The sequence below is a fragment of the Gallus gallus genome, chromosome 2, assembly GCF_016699485.2.
Source record: "Gallus gallus isolate bGalGal1 chromosome 2, bGalGal1.mat.broiler.GRCg7b, whole genome shotgun sequence".
Classification (NCBI taxonomy): Eukaryota; Metazoa; Chordata; class Aves; order Galliformes; family Phasianidae; genus Gallus; species Gallus gallus.
Window position 1 is genome coordinate 107,264,241 of NC_052533.1, and position 21,635 is coordinate 107,285,875.

Consider the following 21,635-nt stretch of genomic DNA (forward strand, 5'->3'; position numbering starts at 1 on the left):
GGGTTTTCAAATGAAGCGACTCCCCAAAATGTGCCTGAAAGCTTGTGATAACCCAGTACACACTAAACATGGGCTAAAGAATTCAAATATTGATTTGGTCTGAAGTAAAGGGAAGTAGAAATGTCTCCTCTTTGTAACCATCATTCACTGAACGTTTCCTGCTGTCACTGCTTTTTGTTACGTAGGAAGTGTCGGTAAAAAATGTTTCATATTCAGTGTGAACTACTGGTGTTTTAAATGTGGAAACCTTTGATGTATACTGAAGAATGCTTTTTTCTTTTCTAAATAGGAGTTGTTTTTCGATAAAGCAGACAGATTTAGCTAAACCCTGGAAGTGCTGCATTTAGCGAGTGTCCATTAAACCTATTTATTAATTTTAATCTAACAATTTGAATAACATTGAAGTATATGATTTGATTCACAATATCTGTTCTGTTCAACAGTTTTTGAAATCCTATTTCTGTGAACAGCAACAACAAAAGAAAATCCTGAGGTTTTTTTTTTTTTTTAGGCAGTTCTTGAATCTTGAAATAATCCTCTGATTTCTATTTGCTTTCTCCAGCAACTACAGAAGGTAGCTAGCTGCTACCTTTCTAAAGAAAAACGCCCACAGGCTGTGGCTCTTCAAGACTACTCTCTTTAGCGAGGAATTCATACACTAATGGCCAGATTGGATTTGCAGCTTATGGCTAAATTTTCAGGAATGCCTGGCTGACAAAGACCTGAACTTTTCTCTCACTCTTCCTCCCAGGCACAGAACACTTTAAAATGTGAAATGTGATCTCTGAAATATAAATATGTCCATATATTTAAAAATAGGCTTGAATTACCTCACAGGGATGTGTTCCATGCGCATTGTCTAATTGGGACAGCCCTCTCTTTCTTTCTCTTTCTGTCTCTCTCCAGGGAAGACAAATAATCAAGACTTTACTTAAAGTGGCAACAGTATGATCCCCAAGGGTGGGAAGCTCATTCTTTATCTACAGGATGTCTGGGGTGATAAGTAACTGTTTTAATAAAATTCATGCAATGTTTCTTTGTGCTGCCAAACCATTATTGTTTGCTCTTTGGTATGGTTCATTTAAAGGCAGCATGCCCTGAAACATACAGCATCAAATGAAGTAATGGGATGGGAGAGGTGGTTTGGTGCCATGTATACAAAGAAAACTGTACAATTCTGGTTAAAAATTATAATTTTAAGTGATTTTATGTCACAGTGGGAGCTTTCCTTTGGGTTACTCAGTGAGGCCATTGGATGATGTGACAGTGAAACAGGAAATGTGAGCTATTCTGCACGGACCAGGTTAGCCTGAAACATATCATACACCACATCGCATCTGATATGCATTTCCTGTGTTAGTTAACACTGCTGTTGCTAATTCCCCTATGGATGTTTCTGTGTAATTGTTATTGTTACAGGTTGGAGCCATGCTCTAATTTAGGCTGGCACAAATCAGTGCTCCCTAACAGGTGTGCAGTTGCAGATATCGCATCTCCGCTTCCATTAGATAACATGCAAATTGGGATTTCCTAAGGCTTCTGTTTTTAGTTTGCTAATGAAACTATTATTCAAGGTGTATACTGTCAGATACTAGGCTGATTCTGTCACAGTGCACTCATGATTTTATCCATTTTACTGAAAATACACCTACTGGGAATTAATTATGCCTGTGTACCTTGATGAACCGGGGCTTCCTTGAACAAGATGTGTCCAAGCCTTCAGGGGAACTTTTCCAGCTCTTTCCAACCTTTTCCTACTTTACTTTATTCACTTATTTTCAAATCTGAACGCTGCTGGCCAGATCCTTGATGTGCAACCTGTTCCTGATGAACACACACACACTTGAATGCTAAAAATAACTTTGATTTTGCTTTAACAGGGTGTAAACCCTTTGTTTTGCAGAAGTCTGTTGATCTTTATTCTGATAGATTAGGAATATGGGAAATGATAGTTGAATTAGAAAAGTAGACTATGTCGGTTGGGATCGCTGTTTTCTGAAAGACTTTGCTACCTTCCAACTGTTAGCCTGGAGTTTTCTCATTCTTTCCCAGTGAAAAAACTGCACTTGTGACAGAAGTGTTCATGAAACTCCTGAGAAGGGAAGCACATTGGCCAAAATAATCATACTGAATGGTGTTTGCTGTGGTTTGAAGCTGTAGCTGAGGAGTATTCTGAGAGCAGTGCAAGGAGGAATATCGCACAGAGACTCCTTTGCTAATTTGAGCAAGAACAGAAGATGTCAGATGAGGGGTGCTCACTGGCATTCTTCTTGATCTCCCCTCCATCTCCCCCCTTCCACCACAGAAAGAATTTATCCAAGCAGTGGAGAATTTCTGCAGTCATTAATTGTAATTTGCAATTTGGCTGTGTCATACAAAGCTCACTACAACTGGTGTTTTTTTTTAATCTTACATGTTAGCTGAAGTCTCTAGTGTGGCCATCCTCTCTGTTTTCAGAGGCTGTGCATTGGTCACTTCTTATCAGTGTTAAAATACTCATAATTTATTTCTGCATCAGCTAGAATGTACAGAATTTTGGCTTGAGCACACCTGTGGCCTTTCAGCCCCTGCTGTTTGGGTTTTCAGGGGATTTCTCTCTCAGGCATTATGAACTGTGCTGCGTAGCCATCTGCATAGCCATTTTACTACAGCAAGTAAAAAGGAACTGGAAATGAAAGCTCTGGAGAGAGAGGAGCAAGCAGAATTTTGGAGAGTGATGTTCGGGGCTGTTGGATTTCTGCCCTGCCCATTTTACCATGGTGGAAATTGAAGTATTGAAACATATGTACTGATGTAGAGTGGTGGTGCTTCCTGTCTGTAGCTCAGCTGAGGCTCTCAGGTGAAACTGTGGGATGTCTTTGCGGCCAAACTCAGGTAGGAGATGGGGAAATACGGGTTAATGTGGCACTGGGAAGGCAGAACAGAGAGCTTCAGGATTTGGCTGGAGAAAGCCACACGTGCCCCGAGTTCATGGTGGCAGTGGCGACTCTTTTCTGAGCAGGAGGCTGGGCTGGGTGACCTCCATATGTCCCTTCCCACCACTGCTGCTGTTGTTCTTGATGCCTGAAGATCTGTTGCGTCAAGCTTTGTCATCACCACTGTGCATTAATTGGTTTCTTGGCTCTTCTTGATTTGCTCAGTTGACTTGCCAGATGTGAGTACTAGATTTCAGTACTTTCAATTTATCACATATATTTATATATGTTTTTTAAACGAACACTGCTCTGACCTTTTGATCTTTGAGCTGCATTTCTGCTCATACGCCCACTGCATCCAAAAGCTGTGTGGCCGGCAAGGATGCAGTCACCTGGTTAATATAGGGAGGTTCCTGTTTCTCATTGTGCGTTACTGGAGTTGTCTCAAATCTGTGCTCAGATTGATGAAAGCAAAAAGGCAGCCTGGTGGCTTCCTGCACATAAAGATAAGAGCTGCATTGATGGGCAGCACAGTGCTTGGAAATGGAGGTGTAAGCAGAGGGAACGCCATGCATGCCAGGTCAATGCTGTGCCCTGTGCTCCGGGCTGTGCTGGATTAACCAAAGCAGTGTGTGTTGTCTGAAGCCCTGCAACAAGCAGCTTCTGCCTGTGCGTGGCTTAGCCTTAGTAAAGGTAAGGCACTTCACTGGGGTAGTATGTGTTCTTTGTGCTTAAATCCTAATGCAAAGGCAGTGAGGGGTCTAAGGGAGGCTGTCACACCGTCCTCACCTGCACTTCTCTGCTGTAGCCCCGCCAGTACATGTTTGAAATGGTTTGGGAGGCTTCAATAAAGAAGCTTCTGTTCTCTGTAACTGGTGAAGAGGTAAAAATATTTTTACAAATTAGGGTAACAGTATTTTATAGCTGGCTGCCTGGCAGAGCAGGTAGGGTTATGTCTGGCAGCTGAAAGCCCTTATAGATTATTTTTACCATGTAGCATTTCTGGCTTCTCCCTGCTCATCAGTGTTACTAAGACACTTACTGGCCCTCTCTGCAAGAAATATTGTGTTGCTTGTTTTTAAACAGACTCAAAGGAAACTTTCTCCAGTGGGTTTACTGTTGCCAGATGAATTGAGCATTTTTCAATGAAGTATGTCATCTGCAAGGGGCTGGAGGTTGGTTACTGGAAAAAATCATTTTTTTTCTTTTTGGTGTATTGGAAAACCTGGCAGAGGCAATAAATAACAGCTCCAGCCTCAGTGTTCAGAGGGCTATGGCAAATCGGCTGGCTGATGTGACTTCTGTTAGATTGCTCTGAGCACGTGTGTTACTGTGTGATGCTGATTTAAGCCCGTGTCAGTTCTCAACTGAGTGTTGTGCTGTCAGTGTAGAGGCATTGACTGCACTCATGGTTTCTCTGTGAATCTAAAATCTATATTGTGAACATAACCATGTAAGCTCAGCTTTCAGCAATGTCACCTAGCCTGAAAGGTTAGGTAAGGTTTCAAGGGAGATTCGGGTTGGATGTTAGTAAAAATTATTCTCAGAAGAGCGGTGCTGCAGTGGCACAGGGTGCCCAGTGAGGTGGTGCAGTCACCGTCCCTGGAGGTGTTCAAGAATGGTGTGGATGTGGCACTGAGGGACGTGGTCAGTGGGCATGGTGGGGGTGGCTGATGGTTGGACTGGGAGATCTCCGTGGTCTTTTCCAACCTTAATGATTCTGTGATTATGTAAGGATTGGTTTAAAATCTTCTAGGATCGCTTTGTTCATAAAGAGGGGAAGAAAAAAAAAACCTGATGTATTAATCTAATCAAACTAATTTGAAAGTGTTGCTCTTTCACATCCAGCAGCCTTGAGGCCATAGAGAGCTGTTTAGACATTGTGCCCACAGCTGCCCTCACAGTTTTCAGGGCAGGGGAGACAAGTTGTGAGCAGCTTGCTGGCCTGTCAGCAGCACGGTGGAGGTGTGAGTTCTGTGCTCTTTGCTCTGCGGCTCTGTGACTGTGGCGTGTGGGGAGGTTCAGCACGGCAAGGCGCAGGCCTGCCTCTGAGGATGTGGCTGTTCCTCCTCTCTTTAGCTTCAGACGTCAGAGGGCATCGCTGGCTGAGGAAGGAAGTGTGGAGATGGTGAATGCCTGGCACATGCAGGAGGGACGGGGCTGGGGCGTGAGGAACACTTCTAGCCGTGGGGCGGGAGATGAGCGGTGTGTGAGTGGCGGTGCTGGTAGGCCTGGCTCCTGCACCGCCGGGCTCTGCCCCCTCCTTTCTGACCCGAGCAGGATGGTCAGGGCGCTGTGGCTTCCCCCAGTGTAAGCCTGAGGAGCCTGGAAGTGCAGCGTGAGTGCCGTGTGGAGCCATCAGTGTGGCTGCAGGCAGAGCCTGGGCGTCCCCACGTGTGGGGACAGGAATGCCACCGGTGAACTCGGACTTCCTTATGCTATTTCTTTTTTTTCTTTTGTTTTTATGTTTCGGAGCGCACGATTTCTGACGTTTGGGCCCGTTTCATATTTACGCATTGTTTATTACACATCAGGCCGGCTCTGCGCCGTTACCCCCAACACCCGCTGCCGCCACCTGGGCGCGAGGGCCGCGGAGCTGTGTGGCGGAGGGGGGGGGGGGGTTGGGGTTCGCGGGGGTGGCGCGGAGTCGGCCGGTTGCCATGGCGCGGGGCGGTCACGTGGCGGGGCTGACGCGCGGGGCGGGGCGGGGCTGGCGGCGCGAGACGGCGGCGGCGGCAGCGGCAGCACCACCTTCCGCAGAGCAGCAGCAGCAGCAGCAGCACAGCGCGGGGAGGCGCGGAGCCGCGGGAGCGCCAATGCCCGGACCGACCCAAGCCCTGTCCCCAAATGGCGAGAACAATAACGACATCATCCAGGACAACGGCACCACCATCATCCCCTTCAGGAAGCACACGGTGCGGGGGGAGCGCTCCTACAGGTACCGCTGGCGGGCGGCGGCCGGGCGCTGCGGCGCGGGGGGGGGGGAGCCGTGCGGAGCGGGGCCGGGCGGCGCTCAGCCCCCCCCCCCACCCCAATACACATAGATAGAGAGAGAGGCGGCGCGGCATTGTGCCGGAGCCGGGGGGGTGTCCTCGGCCGGGGCGGAAGATTCACCGAGAGGAAAAAATAAAAAATGATAATTTAAAAAAAAATTAAAAATAATTTAATAATATATTAAAAAAAAAAAAAAACCACGAAGAAGGAGGAGGAGAAAAGAAGCCCGCCCGCCCGCCGCTCAGGGAACCGCAGCGCCGGGCTCGGAGCGGCCCCCGCCCCGCAACGCCGGGCGCGGCCCCCGGCCCAGCCCCGCTCTGAGGGGTGCGGGCCCGCGGCTTTGTCGCAGCCCCGCGCCCGGTGGCATTGTTCGCTGCGGGTCGCGGCTCCGGGGCCGGGCACGGCCGCTCGGATGCTGCGCGCTGACAGCGAGCGGAGCCTCTGCAGGGAACACGCCCCTGGAGCAGGAAATGAGGCTGCCCGCGGGCAGCGGCCCCGGGGCGGGCTGCGCTGGGTCGCGGCGGCGCTTCTCCGAGGAGAACCGCGACGTCCGCGGCTCCGGCGGGCGCTGCCGGCCGCTGACAGCCGGCGGAGGGCTCGGTGCTGGCGCCTTGCCGTGGGGCGGGGAGGGCTGCCGGGCTGCACCGCGGAGCTGAGCCGTGCCGTGCCGCCCCCGAGCCTGGTCCTGCCTCTGTAGCGCAGCCCCGGTGCGTGCGTGGAGCGCGGAGCGGCGGTGCCGAGGCGGTGCGTGCTCTCGGTGTTGTTGTTTGCTTTTGTGAAGAGCTGTATCTGCTTGCAGAAAAAAAAAATGGAGCCTTCGCTTCCTATCCCTAAATGACTGCTCGGCAGTAAGTGGTGCTACGCTTGAGGAAAGCTGCGTTTCCACTGCGCTGCTGAGCAGAAATATGAGGTGGACGCATGACAATTCATTTCAAGCCAACCTTCAGTTATTCTAGCGCGTCCCCCAGGTGCTGCAGATTGCAGTCTCACTGCCTGCCTTCAGAAGGCTCCTCTGGAATACCTCTCTTGAATGGAGTTCTCCATTATCCTTTTGCGGCACATAAATACGGTCTCCAGCAGCCATCAACAAGTCGATTTGCTAGTCCTTCTGTCTGCTTCACCCTGCACTGAGCTATGTCTAGGAAAGGCATTTTGTGAGGCCGCTGTGTTGAGCACATGATGACAGAAATAATTGCATCAATTGCCCAATTTTGCAGAAGGCACGAATTTGCTCGGCGTCTGAATGAAAGGCGAATTCTTCCCAGTGCAAGGCGCCTTGCAGGGCTTTGCATCCTTCTGCCTGTCTATGGGAATATACAGGAATGCAGGGCAGATAACGCTAATGTTGCATTCTATCTATTGGGGAAGTAAGCAATCCAATTAAGATTTATTTCAGAAATGAACTTTTAATGCGCAAATGGAACAACTCAATTGGGGAATCCTACGTAGGTTCCTTGTGGAAACCCACCCTGCCCTGCAGAGCCATGGCACCTAGATCTGCAGGTTCTCCTTTCTCCACTGAGAGTGATGCTTAGCTTTCCACCTGTAGCCCAAAGTACTTCATGGAGATTTCCTGTTCTGAAATATCCAGCTCCTGCCAGAGGAGTGACCTGTGACTCCTCAAGAAGTTTGGAAGAGGTGAACTCAGTACCATTTTGCAGGTCAGGAAGCTGATGCACGAGGGGTTCCCTGGTGTTACCACCACACTGAGAGTGCAGCAAGGAACCGAACCCACGCCACATGAGTCCCAGCCGTGTGCTGTGTGAAGCCACAAATAGTCCTCACAAGCCTTCCAGAGCACATATTATATTTTGCAGACTGGGACATACAGGCCCGAGGTGTTAAGTTTCTCCTCACTTAGCTGGTAAATGGAAACCAGTTGCTTTGGTGTAAAATGCAGTCGTGGGGAGATGTTGCCTTCTGCAGTAAATAATAAAATCAGTACGTAAGTAAGTAATAATAGGTAATAAGAAGTGTAAATCTGTACTTCTCTGATCGCATGCTCCTTCTGTCCCAAAGGAAGGATTTGTGTGTGTCAGTTGTATGTGTTCCAGATCAGGAGACTGACTTTACAATTTGGTTGGAAGTGAGGTGTTGTTTCGTAGGCCTGAAATAGGTTCGGGCTTGTTTTGGAGAACAGCATTACATTTAAATATAGTTTCTTTTCTGTGTTCAAAGAAGACTGAAAAAATTCGGTGAGAAACCAAATCAACAGCTGGGTGGAGAATTGCTCTCGAGTAAGCATGTCTGCAGTGCTTCTCGGCACATTTGAAGCATTCTGTATGGCCGATCAGCTCACCATAGCTTTTGAAGCTCCATTCATTGCAGTTGGAGTAGATGACCCTTAAAGGTCTCTTCTGACTCAGAGGATTCGATGTACGTTTCTGAGGGTATCTCCTTAAGATGCTTGGCTCTCCTGAGTGCTGCCATCTTCTTGGAAACTGCTCTTTGAGAGCCCGTTCCTTCTGTGCAGCTGCGGACCTGCATGGAGAGGACAGTGCTGCTGCACCCTGCTTTGGGCAGGAGGCACTGCTCGTCCCAAAGCTGCACCCCGCTGGGTGCAGTAACTGAATGATTCCACTGAAGTAAGAAGAAAGGGCGGTTTGTGTTGATACTGTTAGTAGCTCGAGGTCCAGACTTGCTGAGAACTTGTGGAAAGGAGGCTGAGTAAATGCAGTGAGTTGTTGTTGTCCCCTGAAACTGTAAATGCTCCTGGAGCAAATGCTGCTAACCACATTAGTAACCTGACATGTTATTTCCAGAGGTGTTCGCTCTTGGCCTAACTGCTGCTATTTCGGGTCATAAGTTCCATCCTAGGTTGCAGTGGAAGCAGGAGAAAGGCCATTGGAAGAGACCACACCCCATGAATGTGGCCTGTGCTTCTGTAACAACTGCATTTGTGATAAGCCCTTGCCTCGGAAGCACCCAGAGAGCAGCACAGTGTTTGCTGCTCCCCAGGAGAAGCAGGGGCCCTGCAGAAAGCCATCGTGTTTCAGCTCAGGCCCTTCTCTTTTCTTTCACTTTCGTAAAGCTGGCTTCCTGCCTCTACTGCGGCTGCTCATCTGTAATCTTGTTTTGTGATTAGGGAGTGCTCTGCCCAGAGAGAATTGTGCTGGTCAGGCTCAGCTCTCAAAAAGCAGGGGGGGAAACTGCCTCACGCTGACTGGGAATCGCCTGTGAGCCCACACTGGTGAGGATGGCTCTGCTCAGTGCTGTTTGGGGGGTTTGAAGCAGAGATGTTCCGTGGCAGACAGCCCAATTTGTGCAAGGGAACGAGGTGTTTTCAGGCAGATCCAACTCTGCAACATGCACCTAGGTACTCTCACCAAGGAGAATCACAGAATGGCTTGGGTCGGAAGGGACCTCAAAAGTCATCTGGTCCCAACCCCTAGCTGTGGGCAGGGCTGCCACCCACCAGATCAGGCTGCCCAGGGCCCATCCAACCTGGTCTTGTGCAGCTCCAGGGGCATCTGAGAACATCCACACTACACCCAACCTCTGTGGGTTTCCGAAGCATTCTCTGGGCGGGAGTCTGGACCCTATTTTAGCACATGGTGGGTGTTGTTGTTTTTTTGTGTTTTTTTTATTTTTTTATTTTTTTTAATCTTTCTGGGTTGCATAGCAACAGCAGTATTTCCAGCATGCTAACAAAAACAGGAGCAAGTTTAAGATAGAACTGAATTGGATGCTGCCTCTTCTTGAAACAGGCGTTTTGCTTCCATCCTGCCTCCCTGGATAACAGACACTGAAAAACTGGTGATGTGGGAGCGGGGCTGTGGGCCAGGAGTGCCCCATAGAAGCTTTTCATTTGGGTTCCTTCTTTGCTGTGTGGGCGGCTACTGCAAGGGAGGCGCAGCCACCTCTGTGCAGGCAGGCTGCGCTGCAGGAATGTTCTAGGAGGAGAACCCCGAGTAACCACTTGAGATAGGAAAAATTGTTCTTGGAGGCAGTAAGAGGGGGAAAAAAAAAAAAGAGAAGAACACAAGTGTAGTAGGTCTGCATTTCAATCCTTGGCATTCAAATGAGTGACTTTTTAAAAATATCTTCAGAGGTTTTGGTTTTGGGGCCTGGGGGTGGGGAGGTTAGTTAATTTGACAGTCTTTTCTCCTTCCTCATGCCCAAAGATAATTATAGCAGAGGCTTGGTAAGGAAGGAGATTAAGCGTGTGCCAGCTTTTCATTTTGGGGATGCAACTTTCAGCCTTTGTTTGATAATTGAAAACGAGCAGTCGCACCACATCTGTTCTCAATCACACGAACCACTGAACGGGATGGCATGAAGGCCGCAGTGTGCGGCAGCAGCGGTGACAGCAGCGAGAACTGAGCTGTGCGTGGGTGCCTGTGTGTCCCACTGGATCCTTGTCCCCAGCTCAGGGTGCCGATCGTCTGCTGCCCCTATCAGTGCCAGAGAGCGTAGATGGAACACATCCGTGTCTCTGCAGGGACAATATTAACTTAGCACTAAGGAGCCGCGTGAGTCTTGCCGTGCTCGGATCCCTGCTGCCTGACTCACCAATAAAGCATCTTCATCATATTGTTTCATTATAATTAGATGGGAGGGGAAGGGGAATATCAGCTATAAAAGTTTACTGAACGTGCATTTAACTCTTCAGGTTTTTTTAAAAACCATAGCCTTTTTGTTTATTTTTAGCACAGTTCTGCTGTCCTCGTGCTAACTCATTTATTTCAAAATGAAGATCTGCTTGTGATTTCTTTTTTGACTACAACTGGTCTAAATTTCTGATGGCACACTAAGTTACTAAATATTTGATAGAGAAGGCTCTGCATTCCAATAGCACGCCCATTACGTGGCTTGGCTTATCTATGTGGAAATGTTTTCTTGCTTTGCATAGAGCTCTGTACTTACTGAATTGTGTTTTCGTATTGAATCTGCTTTTTGCTGTGCTATCCAAACAGGAAATGTAAACATTAATCAGTGCGTAGAGACTTAAGGATGTAGCTTCCGGAGGAAATCCTACGGCTGTGCAAAATTGCTGTGCCTGGAGAAGGAATATGCCATGCAGATCGTGGTCTTGATGTTCTGGTCTTGCTCGTGGCTGGCTTGCGTGCCTGACTCATGGTGTCTGGGGGAGGGAGCCATCTGAGACGTGGGTGAGGTGATGGGAGGTGGAGGGGGAAGATGCAAGGCAGCAGCACTGGGGTGAGCTCTTGTGAATTTAACCCAAAACTTAAGTGTAGTCTGAAGCAACGTTTAAACAAGCTATGCAAACTGAAGAATTCTTGGTCTGGGTTATGTTTGGGATTTCTTCTGTGTGCAAAATGGATCCTTATTCTCCAGCATGGAAGACAGTAGAGTAAAGGAATAGCGTACTTTGCGGCCATGATGTTGTGTCCAGTGGTGGTGCGTGTTCCTGTTTCTCCACGTGGCAGTGTGTGTCGTTTCAGAGGTTTAATTTTCAACATTAAGATTCTTGGAACCCTGAGGGTAGTTAGAGAGATCAGGGGACTTCAGTTGTATCTTTTAGGGGTAAGTGGAGTGAATATCCCCTCTACAGCAGGGTTCCTCAGAGCTCTACAAATTTCCTACCCAAGCAGCTGCAATTATTCAAGGATGCACTTGAATGCAAATTCTTGCTTGTCACTCTGGAATGCGGTGTTGATTCTCAGAAGGGCTTGCTGGCAATATGTATTAAACAATTTTGGGGGGATGAAAATTCATTTTAGCCAAAATTTTCATGGTTGTTAGGCTTCAATTCTAATGGTTAATCTCTGCGGAGTTAGTCCAGTAATACCATGAATGGGAAGCACTGAAATTCTTGGAGCAGAACGTGCATTGCTTTACTTACGGATTCGTAGCTTATGAAAATAACTACAGAATCTGAGAGTAACTGTATGGAAGTGGAGTACATAACCCATGATATGGAAGTCTCTTGGGAGCTTTCATATACAGAAAGGCTGTTGTGTGCAGGAGTGTTGAGAGCATGGAGGCATTGAAATGATTATTGGTTGAATAAAAGAAAGACGTTTTCCTTGAAGGACAGTATTCACTTGTAAATAGCTGCTCCATTGAAAACCATTTTGTGCAGAATAGTTTTAATTATATTTGACTGAATTATTATTTGTGGCTCACATCACTCCTTGCCTGTATTAATGTTTCAAAGATTACAAGATACAGATTTTGAATCAGCTCCTGAAAACACAGATTTCAGTCAGAGTACTTCTGCTGTGCCGGCTGCCAAACTTGAGAGGACATAGAAACAGGGATGCTGCAGAGCTGCCTCATCTTTAAGCAGCTCTCATTCTCCTGAGACCTTCTCAGAACTGCAGAGGAGCAGAATGAGTGGCAGTGACAGTCAGCAGTGGGAATTCCTTGAGATTTCAGGAGGAAGGTTCTCACAGTGGATGGTGGTCAGACTGGAGGAGGTTGCCCACAGAGTTGTGCAGTGTCTGTCCTTGGAGTGACCTGACACTGGGCTAGATGGTGCCATCAGCAGCCTTCTCTTGTTGGCTCTGCTGCCACTGGGAGGTTGGAGTAAGTGATCTATGGAGTTCCTTGCCTGCCTCAATCACAGCATGATCATATTCGGTAACCTGAAGAGGCATAAACAGCTCTTGAGTTCAAAATGCATGACACAAAATTAAGTCATGGTATCAAGCTGCTTTAAAAGTGAAAGAATCATTTGGGTCGGAAGGGACCTTTAAAGGTCATCTAGTCTGACTCCCTTGCAGTGAACAGGGACATCTACAGCTTGATCAGGTTGCTCAGAGCCCAGCCTGGGCTGATCTTGAATGTTTCCAAGGATGGGGTGTTCACCACCTCTCCGGGCAACCTGTTCCAGTGCTTCCTTAAAAGTAATGTGGGGCAACACTCTTAGTAGTGCCACCAGTGTGAGGTCATTCTACAGTCAGAGGTTTCAAATGGGAAAGAAAAATGCGTGTATGCAATCTCAGTTCAATAGTTTTTGATCTTAATTCTTACAGAAGTTGTATTGCTGCTGCTGCAGTGCACTAATTACTTCTTGTTGCATCGTGCAAATCACAAATGAGAGATACTTCTGCAATTTGCTACCCAGGGATGGCCAAAAGTTCACTGACACACAGTGGAGCACAAAAATAGTTCTGTTGCGTCATAAAATTAATTATCTACATTTCAATTAAGGATTATGTTTTGAAGTTAAGAGCCACTATGTTACCCCTTCAGTTTTTAATGACTTGTATACATTTTAATGCAGAAAATATTAACATTATTGATAGGTTTAATCTGCAGGAAATGTTGGGCTGTTAAGCTGTATCAAATACATGCTTGGTTTGACGTGTGTTTGCAGGGAGGGGTGCAGAACTGTCTCATCTCATGACCTACACCAACACTGAGAGGGCTGAAGAGGCCAAATATTCACATTGCAGCATGGGTTATTAACTTCTTAATTGCAGTTATATGTAGTTAAAGGTAATTCAAGCAATAAACTTTTTTCTGTCTTGTTTATTGTGGGAGTTGAATTTGCTAACGTGACCGTTTGCCAGCTGGAAGCAATGTACTTTAGGAGTTGACCTCAAAATATTCCATGAAAGGAGGCCAAATCCTATTAAACAGGACATCTATGCTTCTCTTAGCTTAAGGTGCAAGGCTTTGCTGGGGCTCACAGATAAAGGCTGTTGTAACCATCAGTAATTCTGTTCTTAGAACTTCAGTTGCATCGAAGCAGTAAGCGGGATCTAAAGAAAATGGCTGGGAAAAAAACACAAGTTTGGGAATGTGCCACTTCAGTTTGGCAGGAGATACTTAAAATTGAAAACCGAAAGGAAACAGTGACATCACAGACCTTCAAAAACCAGTATGGTTGAAAAAAGTTTGGGGGAAGGTTTACTTTATCCTGGTAGTTTCAACATTTGCATTGGTAGTGCAGCAAAGGTAATGTAAGTCTGTGGTCACGGGCATGCAGAAAGAATAATACATTACATAAATCACAGATGACTGAGCTAGCGTGTTCATAAAGGGCAATTTACTTCATGAAGGATTAGTGAATTCTAGTTTTAGTTGCTCTAAAATTAATTTAGCAGTTAAGCAATTGCATTTAGAAGTTCAGTCCTATCCTAGGCAGCCCTTAGTAGGGTTAATCCTTAAGTACAAGACATTTGCTGGTAATATTTTTGAGCACCAGAATAATTTCACAGTGTCTCCTTGGCTGTTTAGGGATTAACTCATGAAAATGAAGGAGGAGGTTGACTTTCTTTGGTGTCCAGTACTGAAAGTAAGTGCCGTGGCTGAAATGCTTTGTGATATTCATAATGATCAGTGGGGAGTTTGTATGAGCTAGAGGCAGGGATCGTTATATGGGCCTATTTCAACAAACTCAGAGATGTCAAAACTCAGATTTTCTGTTGTTATTATTTGCAGTCTCACTTTCATCTGTGGTAGGGAGAGAAGAGGAAGAGGCTGAGCACAGAACCCAGTGGAAGGCAGGCTGGTGAGTGGACTTGCTGGTCTGCAGCACAGTGCTGGCCAGGCACCCAAGCATGGGTTGGGCCATGGCTGTGCACTGCTTGGTCCCAGCCACCTGCAGAGCCCAGTGCTCGTCCCTTGGCCCTGAGTGGTAGTGGCAGCGGGAGCCCTGGGCAACCGTGCTGGAGCACTGTGTCTTATGTTACAGAAATACAGAGCCATGTTTTAAAGGATGATCCATGGGTGCAAGCAGCCCGCGTGGTTATGTGTTGCTTCATCTGTTGTCACATGCTTGTTTACAACTGCAGGGTGAAGGTGGCTTAAAATAAACGTCTCTTCGCCCGGCTCGGTGTCGTCACCTTTATTCCTTTTCTAGTACTGGCCGCCTGCCTGGCTCTGTCCCATGGGCTCTGCCCTGGCACCCATCCCTGTCATCCAGGGATGAGTGTGTGGGTGGCAGCTGTGATTCTGCTCCTCCTTCCCCAGGTGCAGTGCCGTGTTCTTCCACGATGCCTGCTTGGGAGGTATTGTTCCCTGTGATAACACGCATGTATCAAGGTTAGAAGAGACAGTGCACAAAAACAGCGTGCATCTGCTTTTGTTGCTCATACAAGAGAGAAGAGCTGATGCGTGGCAAGGTCCTCACGCTCTGCAGTGTGTTACAGAGAGGCACCCTGCAGTCTCTCTCCTCAGCCACTGCAGCACCCTTCCAGCGAGGCGTCACCCTGCAAGCAGCAGCGTCGTGCATGCTGCTGGCAAGCTGCAGCTGCCTGTGATCAGTGAGCTGCTGCCTTCCCTGTTTAACCTCTCGTCCCGTCTCTCCCAGCCCCGTGCTGCGTCATGGCCACAAGCTGGGGCTGTCAACCCCCCATGTGGTGTTAGGAAATCTCTTCTGCCATCATGCAAGCATCGGCGTCTTGCTCCAATGTATGGGCATCGCAGGGATGGAGAGGGCGGCCAGGCCCCAGATAGGTCAGCGCTAAATTAATTTGGTGACTTCATCGTGCTGGCTAACTGGATGCCAGCCCTGCTGGAGCTCCCAGGCTGCACGCTGCTTTTTGGACTTAAAAGGTGGAAAGGCCAAAGCAACAGCGGGACGGAGACTGTGCTGCTGCACTGCAGCCTAAATCCCACCATGGGTGCCAGCGGACTGGATGCACACGCGCCCTTGCCGGAGCGCTTAATTTTCCCTTAGCTGAGGTTTGTGATGATTTCTGTGTGTTCCTCACCAGGGGCAGGAGTTCCCTGTGGTGGCTGCTGGGCTGTCCTGTCGCCATATCCTGCAGCTTGAGTGCTGTGCAGGCGGGCAGTGGGTTAAAGGGCCAGCCCTCCTCCGCTCTCTGTGCACTGCAGCAAATCTACATTTGCTCGAGCGTTTGGGATGCGCCATCTGAATCTGCAACTGTTCATCCGGCATCTAGTGGGAGCAATAAGGGAAGGTTCATCTGCTCATCTCAAGGCACCTGCAAATCCTATCTCCACCATAGTGCTCAGCACTGCTGTTACCTTTATGTCATCTTGGAAATCCTTTATTATATTCCTAGTAATCTGTTATTTTCCCTAAGAGATTAAAATGAATGTAAAGAGAATTTAAGCTTCCGTGTTTGTCTTCGCAAATTGAGGCTTTGTTTCAAGGAGGATTAAATGTTTGTTTATTCGTCAGATTTTTCCAAGGTTTTCTGGTTACGAGATGATCGTCCATCTTATTTTCTATCCCTATTCCTGACTGACTTGGGCTTGTTATGTAACAGAAGTCTGAGAATTATTTTTCTCTGAATCAACTTTTTTCTTCTCCGCCGTCTCGGTGCCTATTGCGAAAGACAAAGTAGCTGCCGTCCTATTGTGAAAACTGTGCAGGTTGAATATATTCCTTCAGGGCATCAGTGGAGCAATTCCAGCCTCAGATCTCAGAGTTGAAAGCCTTGCGGGGGAGGACAATAACTGGAAGAAAAGGTAGTTAATATTTTAGCATTGCTGCCGTGCCATGCTTACGTTCCTCAGTCAGCCCACTTCAAAGCTTTTGGCATTTCTTCATTAGTAAAAAGCCTTCTTAATTTGTAGTGGCATTGTTTCACACTGAGGTTCGTGCAGCCTCACCCCAGGATAACAAGCAGCTGTCTGCACAGAGCTGAGCCCTGCTGGGGCTCTGCTAGGTCTGGAGCGAGGCTGGCATTCCCCAATGGGCTGCTTCTGTGTCCAGAGGGGGCAACCTCTGCTGATGTTTGCCTGCCATTTTTTCTAATTAGAATTCATTTATGCATAGAAATTGAGAGGGATTCTGTGAGGATATACGTATGATTTCAGCCAAAATTATAATAGCTTGTAATTAAGCGGTAATATCGTTAGTATCGATGTGGAGACGTGACGTTATGCATTACATCACCATACAGCTTCAGTGGCAGTGGGAGGAATGAAGGAATGAGAAGGTAATCTGAAAAAAAAAATGTTACTTTTGCACTGCAAATGTGACTGCCAGATAAAAATAAATAAATACATAATTCAGGTGTGCCTGCAGATGTGGCTGCTCCTCTTCAGGTGCCCTGAAATATTCTAAGCACTAAGGCATTTTCTTGGAGCTCGGAACTGTTCTGTTTTGTTTCTGTGGACTACCCTGATTTCATAACTGGTTAGTGAATAAGCTTAAAACTATGTTGCTGAAAGTAAGCAGTAGACAGCGTAATACATCGCGAGTTCCTGGGCCATCTCAGAGGTTTTGGCTCAAATTGTGCATATTGTTTGAATACATTTGATTGTGTTTTTCAGATTGGGGGGAACTGAATGTCTGGAAAAGAACCAGTGTTTTTCTGCCTCCCAGATAAAATGGGCTTTTTTTTTTTTACATTTTCTTAGGTCGTATGTACCACAAAACAGAGTTACTGCTGGTCTTTAGAAGAGTGTTTTACATCTGGGACTAAACCAGGCCTTGAGACCCATCATAAAAGTCTTTGTAGGTCAGAAGATCCCAGCATTGACAGGCAACCTCTAATTTAAAAGAACAAAACTTTAAAGATAAAATGTGCTAATCCAATGAAAGTAATCTCTTTGTACTCTAACCGCACTTGCATTTAAGCAGGGAACTGCGGTGAGAACAATACAAAATGTGCCTTCTTTTCTGGTAGGGTAGCAAGGTTCAAACCATTGAAACATACATGGTTTGCTTCATTCTTATCTAGACTCTGTATCATGCTTTGCAAATCATTTTAGGTCTCCCAGTCAGATCCACATTGTGAAGCTAAAATGGCGTTCATAAGTGAATGAGATACATGGGTAGTAAAAGACTTCTAACATAAGTCTATTTAGTAACATGGGAACAAGGGCACAGGAGATCTGACATTTTGCATTCTGAAAGGTGTGGATTTCTCCCCATCTTATAACCAGAGGATTGTTTTCTCAGTCTTCTGTGGCAATAGTTCATTGTGATCAATCTTTAACTGCATTTCTGACTAGGAAGTTTTTATATTGCTTGCTACAAATAGCACTATGGTCAGTGCTCTGTGATTTGAGGGAGCTGTTCACAGCCATTGGCTTTGCTACAGGAGCACAGCATCAGTCAAAAGGGAGAGTAAGAGCAGCGTTGGTAGAATCATGCTGTGCCTTTTCTTGCTATTTTTCCATCCTCTGGACCCCTTACAGCACAGACAATCTTGAGCAAAACTGCCCTCTGATGATTATGGTTAAGACTGTCTGCAGTGAATACAGAAGAGGTGAGCAGATCAGCTGCTATTGCAGGTTTATACTGAAGGACGTATTTTCTTTCCGCAAGGATGTGGCTGCTGGGACTCCCAGGTTTCTTCTTCCAGGAATCCTTATTTTGCAGTAGCTTTCACCTGCAGTGTTTTTCAGCAGAGGCTCAGGCTGCCTCACTGAGCTGCATCCTCACTTTCCGTTTCATCTTCCGCTTCAGCTGTTTTTGTTGCAAGAGCTTTTGTTCTTGCTCAGAGTATCTATCCATCCTGGTGCTCTCCGGTGCCAGCTTCCAGAAGGCTCCTCTTTGTGCCGTTGCACAGGCTTGCTATTGTCTTGGAAAGTCCCTCAGCGTACCTTGCCGAATTGTGCAAAACAGGAAAGCCTGTGGGCTGGAGGGTGATTGCACGTGTGCTCCATATTGACACTGATGCGGTCCTTCTAGTTGTGTCATTGTTACTGGTTTGGCAGAAGACAGCTTCTGCTGTCAGGAGCTGCTAGTTCCTCCCCTCTCCCTGACAAGCAAAGTGAATGTGCCTCTTGCAAAGCTGTCCTTAATAGCTGCAGTTACCTGCAGCTGAGTGTCATGTGCTGCCTGTGGTGCCTTAAAAATTAATGCTCCTTTAGGGACAGTGTTTAATATTGGGCAAGCTGAGCCAGTATGCTTCTGATTTGGAGAACTACCTGAGTGTATACATGATTTTCAGCTCTCGATGAATCCTATGGGCTCAACATTATAGTGCCTAGACACGCATGTCTAAAAGCACTTTTATGACGTGGACTGGAGAATGTGAAGACACTCTTACAGCTTACTTGTGCCTTATTTGGGCTTTGAATTTTGGTTTCTGACAAGTAAAATAAGTCCTTTGTGGCTGGGCAGTACTGTGATAGCTGGGAGCTTTGAACCTTTACTGCACGCTCAAAGCTGGAGATGCAGTCAGCTGGCCTGGACCTGCTGTTAGCTGCTGTAGGATCGCTGAGCATCTGCCTGGGTGGTGGGAGCTGACAGATCCCAGTGAGGTAGGTGCTGATTTTCAGGCCTCTGTAAGCCTCATCACAGGCTTATGCTTGAGAGCCTTCAGTCTAAACAAGGGAAAACCTAACAGTCGAAAACATAAATAATGTACTCGGAAGAGGCAGCGCTTCAGGCCATACAAAGAAGCTGTTCGCTTCTTGGCCATTCGCAGAGCCCATGGGGCTCCACCTGCTCAGCCATCCACGTGTGTCACGTTGCAGATGTTTGTTAGCACATGGAATCCAGAGCAGGCTTCTCAGAGCAGCTCAGCACTCAGGGCGCTGAGTCACCCAGAAGAGCCTGCCTCCAGCCGCATGTTTCAAGCATGGGGATTTTCATCTATTGCTTTGTATGGTGGCTCTTCTGCCTAGGTTTTCTTTTTCTTTTTTTTCTTTTGCAAGGTCTGTCTGCATGACAGACAGAGTACGTGTGTATCTGAGTACCAAAACAGAGCATGTGCTCTGTAAAGGAAACCTTTCCTAGCTGTGTTTATCCAAACTGTGGCCGTGGGAGGGTGGGGGACAAGCCAGACAGAGACCTGTGACCTCTTCCCACAGAGCAGGCCATGGAAGACTCAGACACACTAGCAGGCCGACATGAGTAAATGGCAGTGGCATGCTACCAACTTTTTAAACAGAAATTCTGATTCACTCGGCTTAAGTTGGCTTAAAATTCTATTGATACTCCCTCGTTCATACCTGTGTACACAAATGTAAAGCTATTGTCTCTTAATGTAGCCAAAGCTTTTATTTGATATGTAGATCATCGTAATTCCTTTCATTTGCAAACATACCATGAGTAATATTACATATATCTTCCAGGATATTGCTTTAAAACTCATGGTTGTTCATTTACTTGTCCTCCATCCTGTGCCGCAAGGAGTTTGTTTGCTCTGCTGTCAGTTGCAGCAAAATACGTATTTCTTTTTGCTGTTGCTTTTGGAACAGTACAGAGGGAATTCCTGCTTCCTTCCTGCGTGTGGATTTCTGGATCTCTTTAACAGAGCAGCCTCGCTGCTTTCACTACCAGTAGCCAGTGGTTGTTCTGACTTCTGCCCAGCCTAAAGAGGCCATTAAAATTTGGATGAGCTAATGGCAATTAAAATTAGCGTAGATTTATTTCAAATGTTATTGTCCAATTATCTTTGACTTCTTCAGAGTGAGTGCACCGTTCTTTATTGAACTGCTGGTTTCATATCAAACTCACAATTTGGAATTGTAAGTGAACATTGAATTCACTATTAAATTGTTACCCGAACTGATTTTATAAACAATATTAACACATCAGTTTAATAGTGACAGAGTTAGAATCTTTCTGTTACTTCCTTATCTGTATGAAAGGGCTTGAAATAATAAAGTGAAAAACATGCTTCAAATGATGTTTTAAATTTGAGATGACATTGATTACAAAAGTACTGTTTGCGTAGCCAGACCCTCTTTGATCCCAGAGTTGGAGCTGAGCTTCCATGATGATCCAACATGGCATGAAGAGTAAAAGGGCACGCCTTAGTTCTAAAACATTATTCCTAGCTCTTAACTCAGTCCAAGCACTTATTGCATGCCAAGAGAACAACCTTTGCTAGCTGTTATGGCGTGTTCAGTTGTGCTGTCCAAGAGCCCACAGGAAAGCTGTGGGAAGTTTGGTTTCTTCCAAGCTTTGGATGTGTACAAAAGCGGGCAGAGGGGCAGCCTGGTTCTGAGGGAACTGCTGGCGCTGCAGGCATAGCCCTGACTATCAGAGCATGAGTTTTTGGAGCCTATTTTCTCTTACTGGCTTGCAGGCCTTTATTTTATATATATATTTTAATCTTCTCTTCTTCAAGGCCAATAATAGGGGGCTGGGTTCTCAATGTCAGTAGGTATGGACAGCTTAAATGACCTTCTCTTTGTAAAATTCACAGGAAGTTACATACATTAGGAACTTTGTCATTTTGTACTTCAATGCTGTCTGTAGTTATAGACTTAAACATTACTGAGGGTAGATTTGTGGGGCTCTCTTGGGCTTGTTTGTTTGCTTTTTACACTTTTTTATCTAGGTTGCTCCAGCATATCTAAAGATGGATGGAGTTTACTGGCAGTCTTGATTTTTCTCTGCAAAATTGTATATCAGGCTTCCAACAGTTATATCTTTGCAAAATCTCAGTGGAAATAGTCCATGTGCTCTTCAAATCCCACAGAGGAGGTCCTGCTGTCTTTCAGTGAGGAAGAAGGTTGAGGCCTACAGCTGAGGTGGCTGGGCCAGACCCACATCTGGCCTGTGAAGTGGGAGCTACAGGGCGTCACTGGGGGCAGAAGTGTGGAGTCCTTTCCAAACCATTTCTTCTCAATAATAATATTGCAAGTTTGTTGAGGATTTGATCATTTCTGAAACTTGTCATACTTGGCTTGTTACTTGTGAACTTCCTGGATTAGCTTTGAGAACAGTATTTGCTCTTTTCATGAACAGTCTTGGCTCAGGCCTTTGAAACAGTTGACGAGATGAACATGAATATGCTCATCTTTTATCTCAGCAGTGTCTTGCAACAGAAGGATATGGCTAGTGTAAAATCATAGGATATAAAATTCAGTAATACGCATTTCAATTCAGTGCACTTGGGGACAGATGCTACTATGAAGTAGAACGACTTG

General features: G+C 46.5%; 1 protein-coding gene across 9 annotated transcripts in view; it reads left to right on the forward strand.

Annotated features, from left to right (window-relative positions):
* Nucleotides 1–21,635, forward strand: part of MAPRE2 (microtubule associated protein RP/EB family member 2) — a 91,672-nt gene that overhangs the window by 32,733 nt on the left and 37,304 nt on the right. For 2 of the 9 annotated variants that reach the window (XM_040685299.2, XM_046925271.1), the window contains exon 1: nt 5,617–5,853. In XM_040685299.2, the coding sequence (XP_040541233.1) occupies nt 5,732–5,853 (122 nt within the window). In that variant the 5' untranslated portion in view covers nt 5,617–5,731. 9 annotated transcript variants of the gene reach the window in all.